This window comes from Vipera berus, assembly GCF_964194415.1.
Source record: "Vipera berus genome assembly, chromosome: 13".
In the NCBI taxonomy this organism is placed as follows: Eukaryota; Metazoa; Chordata; class Lepidosauria; order Squamata; family Viperidae; genus Vipera; species Vipera berus.
In genome coordinates this window covers 8,565,293-8,579,648 of record NC_138216.1, presented here as the reverse complement: position 1 = coordinate 8,579,648, position 14,356 = coordinate 8,565,293, and the positions used below count along the sequence as shown (strand labels likewise).

The 14,356-nt window shown below is 42.5% G+C and overlaps 1 protein-coding gene across 1 annotated transcript in view; it reads left to right on the top strand.

Moving 5' to 3' along the window:
- LOC308674056 (ankyrin repeat and fibronectin type-III domain-containing protein 1-like) overlaps nt 1-14,356 on the top strand; it is a gene marked incomplete at its 5' end in the record, with an annotated part of 278,899 nt that overhangs the window by 117,348 nt on the left and 147,195 nt on the right. Inside the window, one exon of the mRNA XM_081338228.1 lies at nt 13,246-13,286. Within this exon, the coding sequence (XP_081194354.1) occupies nt 13,246-13,286 (41 nt within the window). The remainder of the gene's footprint in view (nt 1-13,245; nt 13,287-14,356) is intronic.

Below are 14,356 nucleotides of genomic sequence, written 5' to 3'. Positions count from 1 at the left end.
GATACTTGGAAAGTTCTAATATATATATGGAATTAGAACTTTCCAGGTATCAATTTTTTTAATGCTGGATGTGATGGATGGATGGATGGATGAGACAGAGACAGCTAATGGATGGATGGAGATAGTCAGTGGGAAAGCCAGCAGGAAATCAGCAGCACTGCTGTTTCCCCTCCCCCTCCCCCATTTTCTGTTTAGGTGACTAAATATTGACTTACTATTGAAGTTTGCCAGTACAATTGTTTTTCTATTGAGGATACCTATGCTTCTTAGATGATCACAAGACCACCTAGTACAGGTAGTCCTCAACTTACGGACACAATTGAGCCCAAAATTTATCTGGCTAACTGGCACATTTGTTACGTGAGTTTTGCCCCGTTTTACGACCTTCCTTGGCACACAATTCCTTGCTAACCCAATGAATATTTTGAAGTCTTAAGATAGGGCAACAAAGTCTTACCCCTTCTGATTTTCCCGACAGAAGTTGTGGATGTTCCATTACTAGAAGTTTTCAAGAAGTGATTGGACAGCTGGTTGTCTGAAAGGGTGTAGGATCTCCTGCTTGAACTGAGGGTTGGACTAGAAGCTCTCCAAGGTCCCTTTCCACACTGTTATTCTGTTTTTCCTGATTATATTGCTCCACCTCTGTCTTTGTTAAGAATCTCCTTCGTCCGTTGCTTCCGGACCTGAATTTTGGCAAGTGGGAGATTGCAAAGAGGCAAATGTAATAAAATCTTCATCTCTCTCTCTCTCTCTCTCTCTCTCTCTCTCTCTCTCTCTCTCTCTCTCTCTCTCTCTCTCTCTCTCTCTCTCTCTTCTCTCTCTCTCTCTCTCTCCCTCTCCCTCTCTCCAGAGCCTTTTTTCCCCCCTGCCATGAAACCCCAAATGTGTAAAGGTTTTGTGTAATGTTTAGTTTGTCCCCTAGGCACCGGCTGTAGGTGTGTAAAAAGCATAACTGTCTGGCTGAGATGTGAGTTGAAATAATATATCTGCCATTCATTCCTATAAAATCCCTCTGACTTTTTAATGTGGGCTGTGTTTCAGACCCTGGGGTGTTAATTTTTGGGTTGTTGTTTTTTTTTTTAAAAAAAAAGACCTGTCATTTTTCAGCCTAGTAGGAGCTGCTTTACTGAGGTGTGTATGTGTGTCTGATTGTGTCGCATAGGAGGGGAAAAAAAAATAGCCCTTAAATGTTAGCCTGGCCTGTGGAGCTGCGACCAGATTTCTTTGTATAATTTGGTGGTTAAGACGTATAAAAGGGTGCTTTGCTATAAAGTAGAGCTTTCTTAGTCAGTGTTTTTGCTCCCTCGGAGGGCTGAGTCACATCCCACTTTACTGACCAAAACAAACTCATGTTTCTCCCTCTCTAAATTTTCGACAAGGCATATATAGTTATTTTCCCTCACACGCTTTCAACAACAGACTCCGCTGAAGGCTAAATTACATAATCTTTTATTTCTGGCTGTGCTAAAAGTGGCTAGAAAAGCTCTTTTCCAAACTTTAATTTCTGACACTGCCAGCCTCAGCCTTGAGCGGCTTAGAAAAGCAGAATAATCCTGGAGAGGGTTTCATGTGGAAATTAAGGGGGTTCTGAAATTCAAACCCCTGATATATATTTGTTTTCCCCCTTCCTACTTAGGCTCCGTTCTGAGTCATGTCCCCTGCTATTAGTAAGTAGGATCTCTTGGTAATGTTGTTTCTTAGCAGACCACCTTGGAGAACGCCGCCTGTTCTAAGGAGATCGGCAGCAGTAACTTAATTTTATTTCACTGGAGCCACGGACTTGTGCTTGCTGACAAATTTTAAGACGAACCCAAATAGGTCGCAAAATTTTCCCGTGTGGTCTTCTCTCTTCGAATGCCATCAGGCCTGCCATCTTTTTTCATTGAACTGATTTTTGTCAGAGGTGCCTTGTTGGAGAGCAGCGATGGCAAACCCCAAAGTGGTTTTCTTTGAAAGGCAAGGGGACCTTCCGATTTTAGAATAGGATAGAATAGAATAGAATAGAATGGAATGGAATGGAATGGAATGGAATGGAATGGAATGGAACGGAACGGAACGGAACGGAACGGAATAGAATAGATGGAGTGCAATGCAATGCAATGCAATGCAATGCAATGCAATGCAATGCAATGCAATGCAATGCAATGCAATAGAATAGAATAGAATAGAATAGAATAGAATAGAATAGAATAGAATAGAATAGAATAGAATAGAATAGAATAGAATAGAATAGAATAGAATAGATGGAGTGTAATGCAATGCAATGCAATGCAATGCAATAGAATAGAATAGAATAGAATAGAATAGAATAGAATAGAATAGAATAGAATAGAATAGAATAGAATAGAATAGAATAGAATAGAAAATAGAACAAAACAGAACAGAATAGATGTAATGTAATGTAATGTAATGTAATAGAACAGAACAGAACAGAATAGAATAGAATAAAATAGAGAATAGAATAGAATAGAATAGAACAGAAAATAGAATAGAATAGAATAGAATAGAATAGAATAGAATAGAATAGAATAGAATAGAATAGAATAGAATAGAATAGAATAGAATAGAATAGAATAGAATAGAATAGAATAGAGCTGGAAGGGACCTTGGAGGTCATCTAGTCCAGCCCCCTGCTTGAGCAGGAGAACCTATATTGTCTCAAACAGGTGGATGTCCAGTCCAAGAATCTTCTTCAGAACATGCTGGCTGCGGAATTCTGGGAGTTGAAGTCCACAAGTCTTAAATTTGGCAGGTTTGGAGACACCCAGCCCTGCAATCTAGGGACTCATTAAAAAGACGTAAAGACAGCTCTCTAAATAACCAAGATTCTAATAAAGATTCTATATAAAGGAGAATCTTTGTGGTTGAAATGAGGGGGGTCCTTGGTGCTCTCTGAGCTTGGTTGTTTTCTTCCAGATGTTTCATTACCAAACTAGGTAACATCATCAGCATGAGCACTGGATAATGAAACGTCTGCAAGAAAACAACCAAGCTCAGAGAGCACCAAGGATCCACAGTTTTCTCCTCCTCCTCCTCCTCCTCCTCCTCCTCCTCCTCCTCCTCCTCCTCCTCCTCCTCCTCCCCTCCCTCTTCTCTCTCCTCCTCCTCTCCACAGACCTAACATCCTTCTAGGACTGATAATGTTCCCTAGCTGGGTAATGAAACGTCTGCAAGAAAACAACCAAGCTCAGAGAGCACCAAGGATCCCACAGTTTTCTCCTCCTCCTCCTCCTCCTCCTCCTCCTCCTCCTCCTCCTCCTCCTCCTCCTCCTCCTCCTCCTCCCCTCCCTCTTCTCTCTCCTCCTCCTCTCCACAGACCTAACATCCTTCTAGGACTGATAATGTTCCCTAGCTGGGTAATGAAACGTCTGCAAGAAAACAACCAAGCTCAGAGAGCACCAAGGATCCCACAGTTTTCTCCTCCTCCTCCTCCTCCTCCTCCTCCTCCTCCTCCTCCTCCTCCTCCCCTCCCTCTTCTCTCTCCTCCTCCTCTCCACAGACCTAACATCCTTCTAGGATTGATAATGTTCCCTAGCTGGGTAATGAAACGTCTGCAAGAAAACAACCAAGCTCAGAGAGCACCAAGGATCCCACAGTTTTCTCCTCCTCCTCCTCCTCCTCCTCCTCCTCCTCCTCCTCCTCCTCCTCCTCCTCCTCCTCCTCCCCTCCCTCTTCTCTCTCCTCCTCCTCTCCACAGACCTAACATCCTTCTAGGATTGATAATGTTCCCTAGCTGGGTAATGAAACGTCTGCAAGAAAACAACCAAGCTCAGAGGTGCACCAAGGGCCCCCCAACCAGCATTCTGGTTCACTCCATTTCTGTCTTCCTCTTCCCCAAACCCATTTTGCATCCTTTGCAATCATTTTTTTTTAAAAAAGCACACACATATTTGGCACTGAGACATTTCATAAAGCGAAGAGTCAAGGGAACAAAAGATGCACGGGCGCCCGCGCGCGCACACACACACAAACACACACATATACTCCAAAGATGCCGAGCCTCTTTCAAGTGTACTGGTAGATCTTTCCTTCCAGCTGTGCTTAATTTTTAAGATGTGGTTTTGTCATGAGATAGAGCGTCCCTTTCATCTCTTTGACATATTGGCTGACTCTCCTGTAATCAGTTTAGCTGCAATGTGCCAGGCAAATTTGCTGCTCGGATTCCTCAGTCCCGGGTGTGCCTGTGCCAGATAAGGCAAGGCACCCTTTGTCGAGGCAAGATTTCGTTTTTTTCTTTTTAAATTAAATATGGCTTGTCATGCAAAGTTTGAAGGCTGCTTCCATGAAAGGAAACCTGTAAAACAAAAATTAAAAAAAAACAAAACTTCTTACCTCTATGGATGATCTGTGTCTCTTCAATCTCGGGTCCTTTGCGAGAGCCCTGCAAGTTTGAAGTTTCTGCACAGGATCGAAGTTGTTCCTAGCGCTGCACTCTTCTGGATGGAGAGCTCTGATGTCATTCCTGGGATCTGTTGGATCTACTCTGCGGCTTAGAGGCCCCGGTCTCAATTCTCCTACTACTGCTGGGACCACTTTGGCCTTCACTTTCCATATCCTCTCTAGTTCCTCCTTCAAGCCCTGGTAGTGTCCATTTCTCGTACGTTTGTCTGTCATCCATCCATCCATCATCTATCTATCTATGTCGAGACTCTGGAAAGAGTACAGAGAAGAGCAACAAAGATGATTGGGGGACTGGAGGCTAAAACATATAGGGAACGGTTGCTGGAATTGGGTATGTGTAGTTTAATGAAGAGAAGGGTGAGGGGTGACATGATAGCAGTGTTCCAATATCTCAGGGGCTGCCCCAAAGAAGAGGGAGTCAAGCTATTCCCCAAAGCCACTGAAGGCAGGACAAGAAGCAACGGATGGAAACTAGTCAAGGAGAGAAGCAACCTAGAACTAAGGAGAAACTTCCTGACAGTTAGAACAACTAACCAGTGGAACAACTTGCCTCCAGAAGATGCTCTAGAAGATGCTCCAACACTGGAAGTTTTAAAGAAGAGACTGGACAGCCATTTGCCTGAAATGGTATAGGGTTTCCTGCCTGAGCAGGGGGTTGGACTAGATGACCTCCAAGGTCCCTTCCAACTACTACTACTACTTCTTCTTCTTCTTCTTCTTCTTCTTCTTCTTCTTCTTCTTCTTCTTCTTCTTCTTCTTCTTCTTCTTATTATTATTATTATTATTATTATTATTATTATTATTATTATTATTATTATTATTATTAATCATCTATCTACCTACCTACCTATCTTATCTATCTCTATCTATCTATATCTACCTACCTACCTACCTACCTATTATCTATCTATCTATCTATCTATCTATCTATCTATCTATCTATCTATCTATCTATCATCTACCTACCTATCTATCTACCTATCTACCTACCTACCTATCTTTATCTATCTATCTATCTATCTATCTATCTATCTATCTATCTATCTATCTATCTATCTATCTATCTATCTATCTATCTGCCTATCTACCTACCTACCTATCTTTATCTATCTATCATCCATCATCCTGAGTGCTCTCTCAAGTTGGTTGTTTTCTTGCAGAAATTTCATTACCCAAGCCAGGTTGGTTAATGGTGAACTAATTATGTTATCTACCTTGGGTAATTAAATGTCTGCAAGAAAACAACCAAGTTCAGAGAGCATCACAGTTCAACCCTGAGCAAATATTGTCTTCTGTCAGTCTCTCCCTCTGCCCACCCACCCCCCTCTCTCCACATACACGCGTGCGTGTAAGTGTAAGAAATCCATAGATATTTGCTCTCTGTACTTGGACTATTGAAGGTGAGAAATCTTACAAGATAAATTTAGAATGCCATCGTTTTGGCCTTGTGGATTATGACTGAAAAGGACAAATTATCCTGGCTTTTTTCCCCCCTCCCTTTTTTCCCAAAGAACTTTTAAAGATTAGGACATACGTGAGTTTGGGAGCAGGCTTTGTCAAATATCCAATCATATTACTTCCAGATAATGGATGCAGGAGATACACCTGAAGACCTGTAATGTTAGTGCGCCGTGAAATAATGGGTCTTGCATTGGACAGCTCCAAATGAGAAGATACAGATTCTCTACCAACATATTGAATGGGCCCATAGATTTTGCTAAGTTGCGATTGGTTTTCATCATGAATTGTTGAATAATCTCAGTTTAGTTCAGGGGTAGGCAACCTTGGCTCTTTTATGACTTGTGGACTTCAACTCCCAGAATTCCTGAGCTGGCATGGCTCAGCTTGGAAACCTCTCCCTTTCCCCTCAAGCATGGCTGGCTCAGGAATTCTGGGAGTTGAAGTCCACAAGTCATAAAGGAGCCAAGGTTGCCTACCCCTGGTTTAGTTGTTTACAAAACTAAGTGAAAGGCTGTGTCAAGCGCTGGGGAAATCAGGAGGCAGAGGTGGTTCAAATGAGTATAAAGATTTATTACAAGCTTCAGCTCTCTGCAAGAATCTGACCTACTAACAGTCAAGGGAAATGAGCAGGAGATAAGAAAGACATTCAAGGTGGGCTGGACTTAGATCTCTGGGGACACACAGGGACTCATGACTGATGATGCATTTGACGCCTCCCTCAGGCTAAGACTGGTCATCTCTTACAAGCTGATGCTCTCCAGGCTCTGATGCTGACCTTGTATGAAAAGCCACTCTAGAATAATCAAATCAGTTTATTACAGCCATATGGCCAGAAACAGTAAAATATCCAGTTGTAGGCTACTTGCATACATTACATATACAAAAACACATTGAGCATGATCTAATGATGAATAAGAGCACATATAATAACTCTGGAATAATAGACTAATAGGAATTCAGTTGGAGAGTATCCACTGTCTTCATCGTTCGTTGGACACTTTCTCTTCCTCTATAGCATCTCTTCAGCCCAAGGTTATCTTCCCCCCATCACTTATACATCTGCTTATTGAAAATGTTGCTCTGCAAGAAACAGGATTTCTATGCTCTTTTCCCAATAGGTAAATTCAAAACAGGCCAGTGCATCATCCAAAAATATACTTTAGCAAAATGATCAAGAGCTTAACTTTCTCCCATTATTTTGTTAAGGGATTTAATATGTGGTTCCTAAACTCTGAGTCATCAGTGGGGTGAGTAATCGAGAAATGTTGTGCTGGGCCTGCCTTGATCATGATTCATATGTGGCTGTAAGAAATCCAGGGGTGGAACTGGGGTGCTTGAATCAGGGGTTGAGGCAAGTGTGTCGAGCTCTCAGAAGTTCAGAATTGATGCCAGTATGCAGAATCTTTTTAGTCATGCGGATGGAATTCTCCAGGAATTTACTTTAAAGCTGTTAATTCCTAAAGATATTATGTTTTTTTAAAAAATTAAACTGGAACCCTTCTTTATGCCTTCTGGTCCGAAGTGAGAAGTCGTTTTACCTTTCCTGAAGCAGAAATATTCTTTTTCTTTTTCCTTTTTTAATGCAATTTTGTTAAGTTTAAAAACGAGAGAGAGAGAGAGAGAGAAGAAAAAAAGAGAGATACAAATTGACAAAAAGAAAAAAAGATGGTTATTTTTTTTTAAAAAAAAGGTCATTCTTTGCAATGCTTCTCAAGTTTTATTATGGTGTGCGTGATTTATTTGATGTACTGATATCGGAGATCAGGAGAATCAGGGGAAAAGATGCTGGCTAGGAAACAATCAAAGAGAGGGGGGATGCCCCCAATGGCTTAACGTTGAGGGAAAGAAACTTAGGAAGGACCTTGTCAAGCACCGGGAAATCAGGAGATTCGGGCAGTTCGAATGAGTGTAAAAATTCATTGCAAGCTTGAGAGCTTTCTACAAGAATCGGACCAACTAACGGCCAAGGGAAATGAGAGGGAGATAAGAAAGGCATTCAAGGTGGTCTGGACCTAGATCTCTTGCGGGCGTGCAAAGTCTCGGGACCTAGGACGCATTTGATCCCTCCCTGGGGCTCAGCTTGGTCATCTCCTACAGACCTGCCCTAATTGATCAGATGGCTGAAAGTGGTGACCTTGGAGGATGATAAAAATAGATGCTGCCTGGGGAAAAAAAACAGCTAAAAGTGGGAAGGGCCTTCAGTCACTTAACAGTCAGCGCGGAAGAGACTTAGGAAAGATCCTCCCCAATGGATGAGGCAGTTAAAAGTAGCTTGGGGAAGTTTCTACTTTCAGACTTGCGAGACTCCATTAATGTTGTTGTTGTTGTTAGCTGCGAAGTCGTGTCTGACCCATCGCGACCCCATGGACAACGTTCCTCCAGGCCTTCCTGTCCTCTACCATCTGCTGGTGTCCATTTAAGCTCATGCTTACTGCTTCAGTGACTCCATCCAGCCACCTCATTCTCTGTCGTCCCCTTCTTCTCTTGCCCTCAATCTTTCCCAGCATTAGGCTCTTCTCCAGTGAGTCCTTCCTTCTCATTAGGTGGCCAAAGTATTTGAGTTTCAACTTCAGGATCTGGCCTTCTAAAGAGCAGTCAGGGTTGATCTCCTTTAGGACTGACCGGTTTGATCGCTTTGCAGTCCAAGGGACTCGCAGGAGTCTTCTCCAGCACCACAGTTCAAAGGCCTCAGCCTTTCTTATGGTCCAACTTTCACAGCCATACATTGCAACTGGGAAGACCATAGCCTTGATTATACACACTTTTGTTGGCAGGGTGATGTCTCTGCTTTTTAGTGTGCTGTCTAGATTTGCCATGGCTTTCCTCCCCAGGAGCAAGCGTCTTTTAATTTCTTGGCTACAGTCCCCGCCTGCAGTGATCTTGGAGCCCAGGGAAATAAAATCTGTCACTACCTCCATTTAGCTCATCTAGTTGTATCTCCTGTCTGGTTTGCTGACCAAAGAGGAATTTATCACAGAGAAAAATCCAAGCTAGAACTAAGGAGAAATTTCCTGACACCAAGAACAATAAATCGGTGGAACAGTGAAAGGATCAGTGGAAATTGTGAGTGCTCCATCACTGGAGGTTTTCAAGAAGAGACTGGGCAATCATTTGACCAGGATGGTGAAAGGTCTCCTGCCTTAAGAAAGGGGTTGGACTAGAAGACCTCCAAAGTCCCTTCCAACTCTGTTGTTCTGTATTATGGTTCTACCTGGGAAGACTGAACGTAAGATGATATTGGGCCCAGGTACTGGGTTTTGTAAACCACACCTTAGTTAATGCTGAATTTTTCAGTAAACCATGGAATAACTAAATCATGGCTTAGCAGTATTTATGAACCCAGTCAGTGCTTTGAAACAAGTTGGCATATTGCCTGTCAACCTTCAAACGTTTTTTTTTCTTAAAGCAAGGATGATGCTTATTAACAATCTCTTTGGATGAGAAAACTAATGTTGACAGATTTGGTAATTTACGGCAGAAATCTCTTGTTGAAATATGCATTGGCTTATGCACTAACGAAAATTGGTGCAGTAATACAGATGGGTATAATTCTTCACAAATGAAACAGATGCTTCCTTTAGAAGTTCAAAATGCTGTATAAATAGCTGCAAAAGACCAGGGGAAAGAGTAGAAAAAAAGAAAAAAGAATAAAAACCTAAGAAATAAATAAATAGAAACAATCTGCAGTGCGTGAAAGCTTAGCATGGATTTATAGAATAGTCCTATGGAATTGCATCAAAATCCATTGACTTCCAATATCTTGGACCTCAACATACTAACCATACCTGTCTGTTCGCTAGCAAATCCAAGTCAACCCTCCAAATGAAAGTAAATGCATTAATTTGGGAGGATGAAATAATTGCCTTTTAGCTTGTAAGACAGAGAACAGTAATGGGATATCTTACACAAAATCTGGCCCCTGAAGATAATTGTTTAGTCCTGGAGGGAGGAGGGGAAGTATGGAAACATTACCTATAGACAAGTGTTTCTTAATCTTAGCTTCTTTAGGACACGTGGACTTCAACTCCCAGAATTCCCATGGATGGCCTTGCTGTTCAGTTCTATGTTCTCTATGGTCTGCCCTCCAAGTGCTTTAGAACAGGGGTCTTCAAACCTGGCCCTTTTATGACTTATGGACTTCAACTCCCAGAATTCCTCAGCCAGGCACGCCAGCTGAGGGATTCTGGGAGTTGAAGTCCACAAGTCATAAAAGAGCCAAGTTTGAAGACCCCTGCTTTAGAAGGCTGTTCATGAACAATTTGGCTTTCTTCTTCCTTCTCCAACGAACCTGTCCTAATGCTCACTTCATTCATAAATGAGGTTCATTGTAAATGACATTGACCCTGTAGCATATATTCACCCACAGGGAAGCTCAGACCTCTTGAAAAAAGGAGGAGGAGGAGGAGGAGGAGGAGGAGGAGGAGGAGGAGGAGGAGGAGGAGGTTAAGATCCAAGTTCTGTCTGACATGCAATCTAATACTATGGGCACTTGGGAAACCTGAGGTCTAGAAACATTTCTTCTCCTTTTTCCTTTGCACGTGAGACTCTGCTTGAGTTTGTGAATGATGGTTTCTAGGAGGGGAATCTCAGCCGCTGAACAGTTTATTGCACCATTGATTAGCATTCTGCCTGGTGGCTTTCTCCCTCCTTTGGAATTGTCTTGTAGTCGCTGCCTGGCAACCACAATGTGAACATACAACATTAGCTACCTTAGAGAGTGCAAGCATGCTGCTAGCAGGCAACCACCAACTTCATCGCCCGCATTCTGCAAATACAAGGAGCACACAGCAGCTAATAGAAGAAAATAATAAAAAAAGAGGAGAGAAAAAACTCTCCTTGAATGGCTGTGAAGGATCTTGAGAACATTCAGCAAACTTGGAACAACCTGGATTTAAGGTTTGCTCCCTCTCTCTGTGGTCTCCACGTTTGCTCCTCCCACTTAGAAAAGCATGAATACTCAACAGCTTTGTTGACTCTTTTCATGCTTTCGGATTTTCAATGTCCAAATGCAAAATAAATAGTATGCCGGAGCCTAACAGGACTTTTGTATCATGGTGGTGTTGTAGCAGGTATGGGTAAGCCTCTTTCTGGAGCTGGTTCTGATGTGAGGGTAGGAATCATTTAGTGCAATGTTTCTCAACCATAGCAATTTCAAGACGGCTGGATGTCAACTTCCAGCATGCTGGCTGGGGAATTCTGGGAGCCTTAAAATTGCCAGGGTTGGGAAAAAAACCCAACTCAAATTAGCAGGAGGGAGCTGGTGCCTCAAGATCTATCTCTTACTAAGATGAAGATTGGGCTTGTGGATGATCATGTGAAGCTTGCTTCCTTCCTTCTGCACTTGCTGACCCAACACGGGAAGTGAGAGATGAGAGCGTGGTTAGAGAGAAGCCATAATGTTGGGTTTAATTTGATGCATTGAATAAAACTAGCCATTGTTGGTTTGGGAACTGTAACGTAGTTGTCTTGTTGTTTGAATCCAGTGAACGATGGTGTATTCAACAAACTGCGCTTAGCTAAAACACTGAATTCTGCGTCTGGATCCCTACCTTGCTTGAAGGCATCCATTTAGCTAGATGACGTAAAGCAATTCAATGTTTTTGAAAACTGACACCTCTCATGTATCATTTGCCAATTTACACTGATTATCCTAGAACCTGAACAAGTTTAGGGAGCACACAACACATCTTTGCTTAAACTGGGCTTGAAGGTTCACAGTGAAGTTCGACTTCTTTGCAAACAAGGATTTAATTTGAATTTCAAATACAACTTCTGTGACTTTTTAGGGAATTCAACCTGGACTCTCTTGTTTTTGCTGTGCAAATGCTACCCTCTTTTTGACTAGGCAATTTAGGATTCCATCAAAAACTTAAGTTACGTGGGAATGAGGAACACCCGTCAACAAAATGAGAGATGATGGATGAATTGTGTTTTGGAAAGATAGCTCCTGGGAATCTCCGAATCCCATAGGCAGACTGGCATGGACACATCAAAAGGTTTGTGGAAAAGTAGAGATTCAGGATCCAGTAGCCCTGTTTGCTTTTACAGGGAGCAAGGCAGAAAACTGCCAGCTTCCAAACCTTTGAAAAATATTTGCAATGGAATCTATGAAAGATGGTGCATTGTGCAAGGCAGATGTTGTCCCATTTTCCACAGGATGGGTCCAGCTGTAGCAGAAATGACGGTGCAAAATTGCTAGAATCAAACAGGATTCTGCTTAGCTAGCAAGAACGGTAATATACGAGCCTAACTAAGGATATCTAAAGTTAAGGATTTTTTTTCCCCAAGTGGTAGATTTCTGGTTGAACCCAGGTATGAAAACCTATAAGAAGCCGGACTTCCAAGAAGAGGTATTAAATTGTACTTGATTAAATACAAAGTATGTGAAATTATCTTTGTATCAAGCTCTTTGGTTCAATTTTATTTTCTGGTCTCCAATAGGTGACCTTCTTATTTCCTGCTTTATTTGGAAAATGTAAGAGATTTAATCTTCTGTGATACAAACCATGAATTTAGCAATGCCCTCTTCTCTTCTCTTCTCTTCTCTTCTCTTCTCTTCTCTTCTCTTCTCTTCTCTTCTCTTCTCTTCTCTTCTCTTCTCTTCTCTTCTCTTCTCTTCTCTTCTCTTCTCTTCTCTTCTCTTCTCTTCTCTTCTCTCCTCTCCTCTCCTCTCCTCTCCTCTCCTCTCCTCTCCTCTCCTCTCCTCTCCCCTCCTCCCTCCCTCCCTCCCTCCCTCCCTTCCTTCCTTCCTTCCTTCCTTCCTTCCTTCCTTCCTTCCTTCCTTCCTTCCTTCCTTCCTCCTCTCCTCTCCTCTCCTTCTTCCTTCTCCTTCCCCTTTCTCTTCTCTTCTCTTCTCTTCTCTTCTCTTCTCTTCTCTTCTCTTCTCTTCTCTTCTCTTCTCTTCTCTTCTCTTCTCTTCTCTTCTCTTCTCTTCTCTTCTCTTCTCTTCTCTCCTCTCCTCTCCTCTCCTCTCCTCTCCTCTCCTCTCCCCTCCCTCCCTCCCTCCCTCCCTCCCTCCCTCCCTCCCTTCCTTCCTTCCTTCCTTCCTTCCTTCCTTCCTTCCTTCCTTCCCTCCTTCCTTCCTTCCTTCCTTCCTTCCTTCCTTCCTTCCTTCCTTCCTTCCTTCCTTCCTATTGTTGTGAATTCCATCATTCCCATTTATTTCTGACATATGAAGGGTTGGTACCAAGTAACCAAAGGTGAAAATAAGATAGGATAAGATAACCGTTACTGTCAAATTTTTTTTTTACTGTGGGCACACTCCAGTCTTACTGGTGCCACCTATATGCACGATGTGATGCTTGTTATTTCTATGCTTCTTTTGCCTTCTGCATCTACCTAAGGAGGACATGGGACTAAATGTTATGTTTTTCTGTCTTCCAGAGCCTGGGATCAGCAGACAAGAAGGATTTGTACTCTTCAAAGTAAGTCTTACATTTTTCTCAGTACATTTTCTACAAGGTGAACCCATGAATATGTGCCATCTAAGAGAGTTAAGCCATCTGTGTTACATCTTTGGAGGTCAGGTGATCTTGGCTTTTGAACGCTTGCACGGGAAGAGAATCTATCATGGCAAAAAAGCAACCTTGGCTATGCAACCAGTCAAAAACGTCTTCTATTGTAGAGCAGGGATATCCAACCTTGGCAGCTTTAAGACTAGTGGATTTCAACTCCCAGAATTCCCCAGCCACCCCTCACGTAGAAAGTGGAAATGGGAGATATTATCTTGAGTAGATTTATTGCTTTGTTTTGGTGGACACCAGCAAAAAGAAAGTTACTGAGTTTCATTCATTGTGGTACACTATTGCTTCTGCATATATGTCACCAGGGAGCAATTCTGAAGAGTATTTTTCTACGCCGGGTCCCAGGGCAGTTATTCTGATTGATTAACAAGATGGCTTCTGAGTTCTTCCAAGTTGTAAGATGGTTCACGGCTTACCCCCTATTGTTCAAATATAAGGCAAATTATTTCTCGACTAGGAAAGGATATATGTAAGATGATATTCTTGGTACTTACGTAAAGCTTGTGGGGTTGCCTCCCTCTAACATGACAGTCTTTTCAGGTGGAGTAATTGCATCCTTCTCTTAGTAGTGTTGCTTGGCAAAGTTGGAAAATGGATACACAAACCCTTCCAAGTATAATATCAACTTTGAAAATGAGCATGGCTGCGGCAATCTTCCTCATTCATTTTCGGTTGACACGTTGAAGGAAGAGTGGGTGGGGTGGATGCCACGTGCTTTGCTAGTCTAAATCAGCCTTTGTCCTGTGGGAACCAAGGTCATCGCCCGCTCCCGAGATTGCAGGCTGGGCGTTTCGTGAAAAGCCCGCCAAGAAAATACATTGGGGGGATGTAGTTGCTTGCATAGCCTTGGCGTGGGGTTTCTTAACGTTGTATTGGGGCATTGTTGTGTGCGCCTTCAGACTTGGTTTCTCTTTTGACATGCCGATACTTTGTAAACATGTTCTTTGAGGAATTTCCAAGCCTCGGAGTTC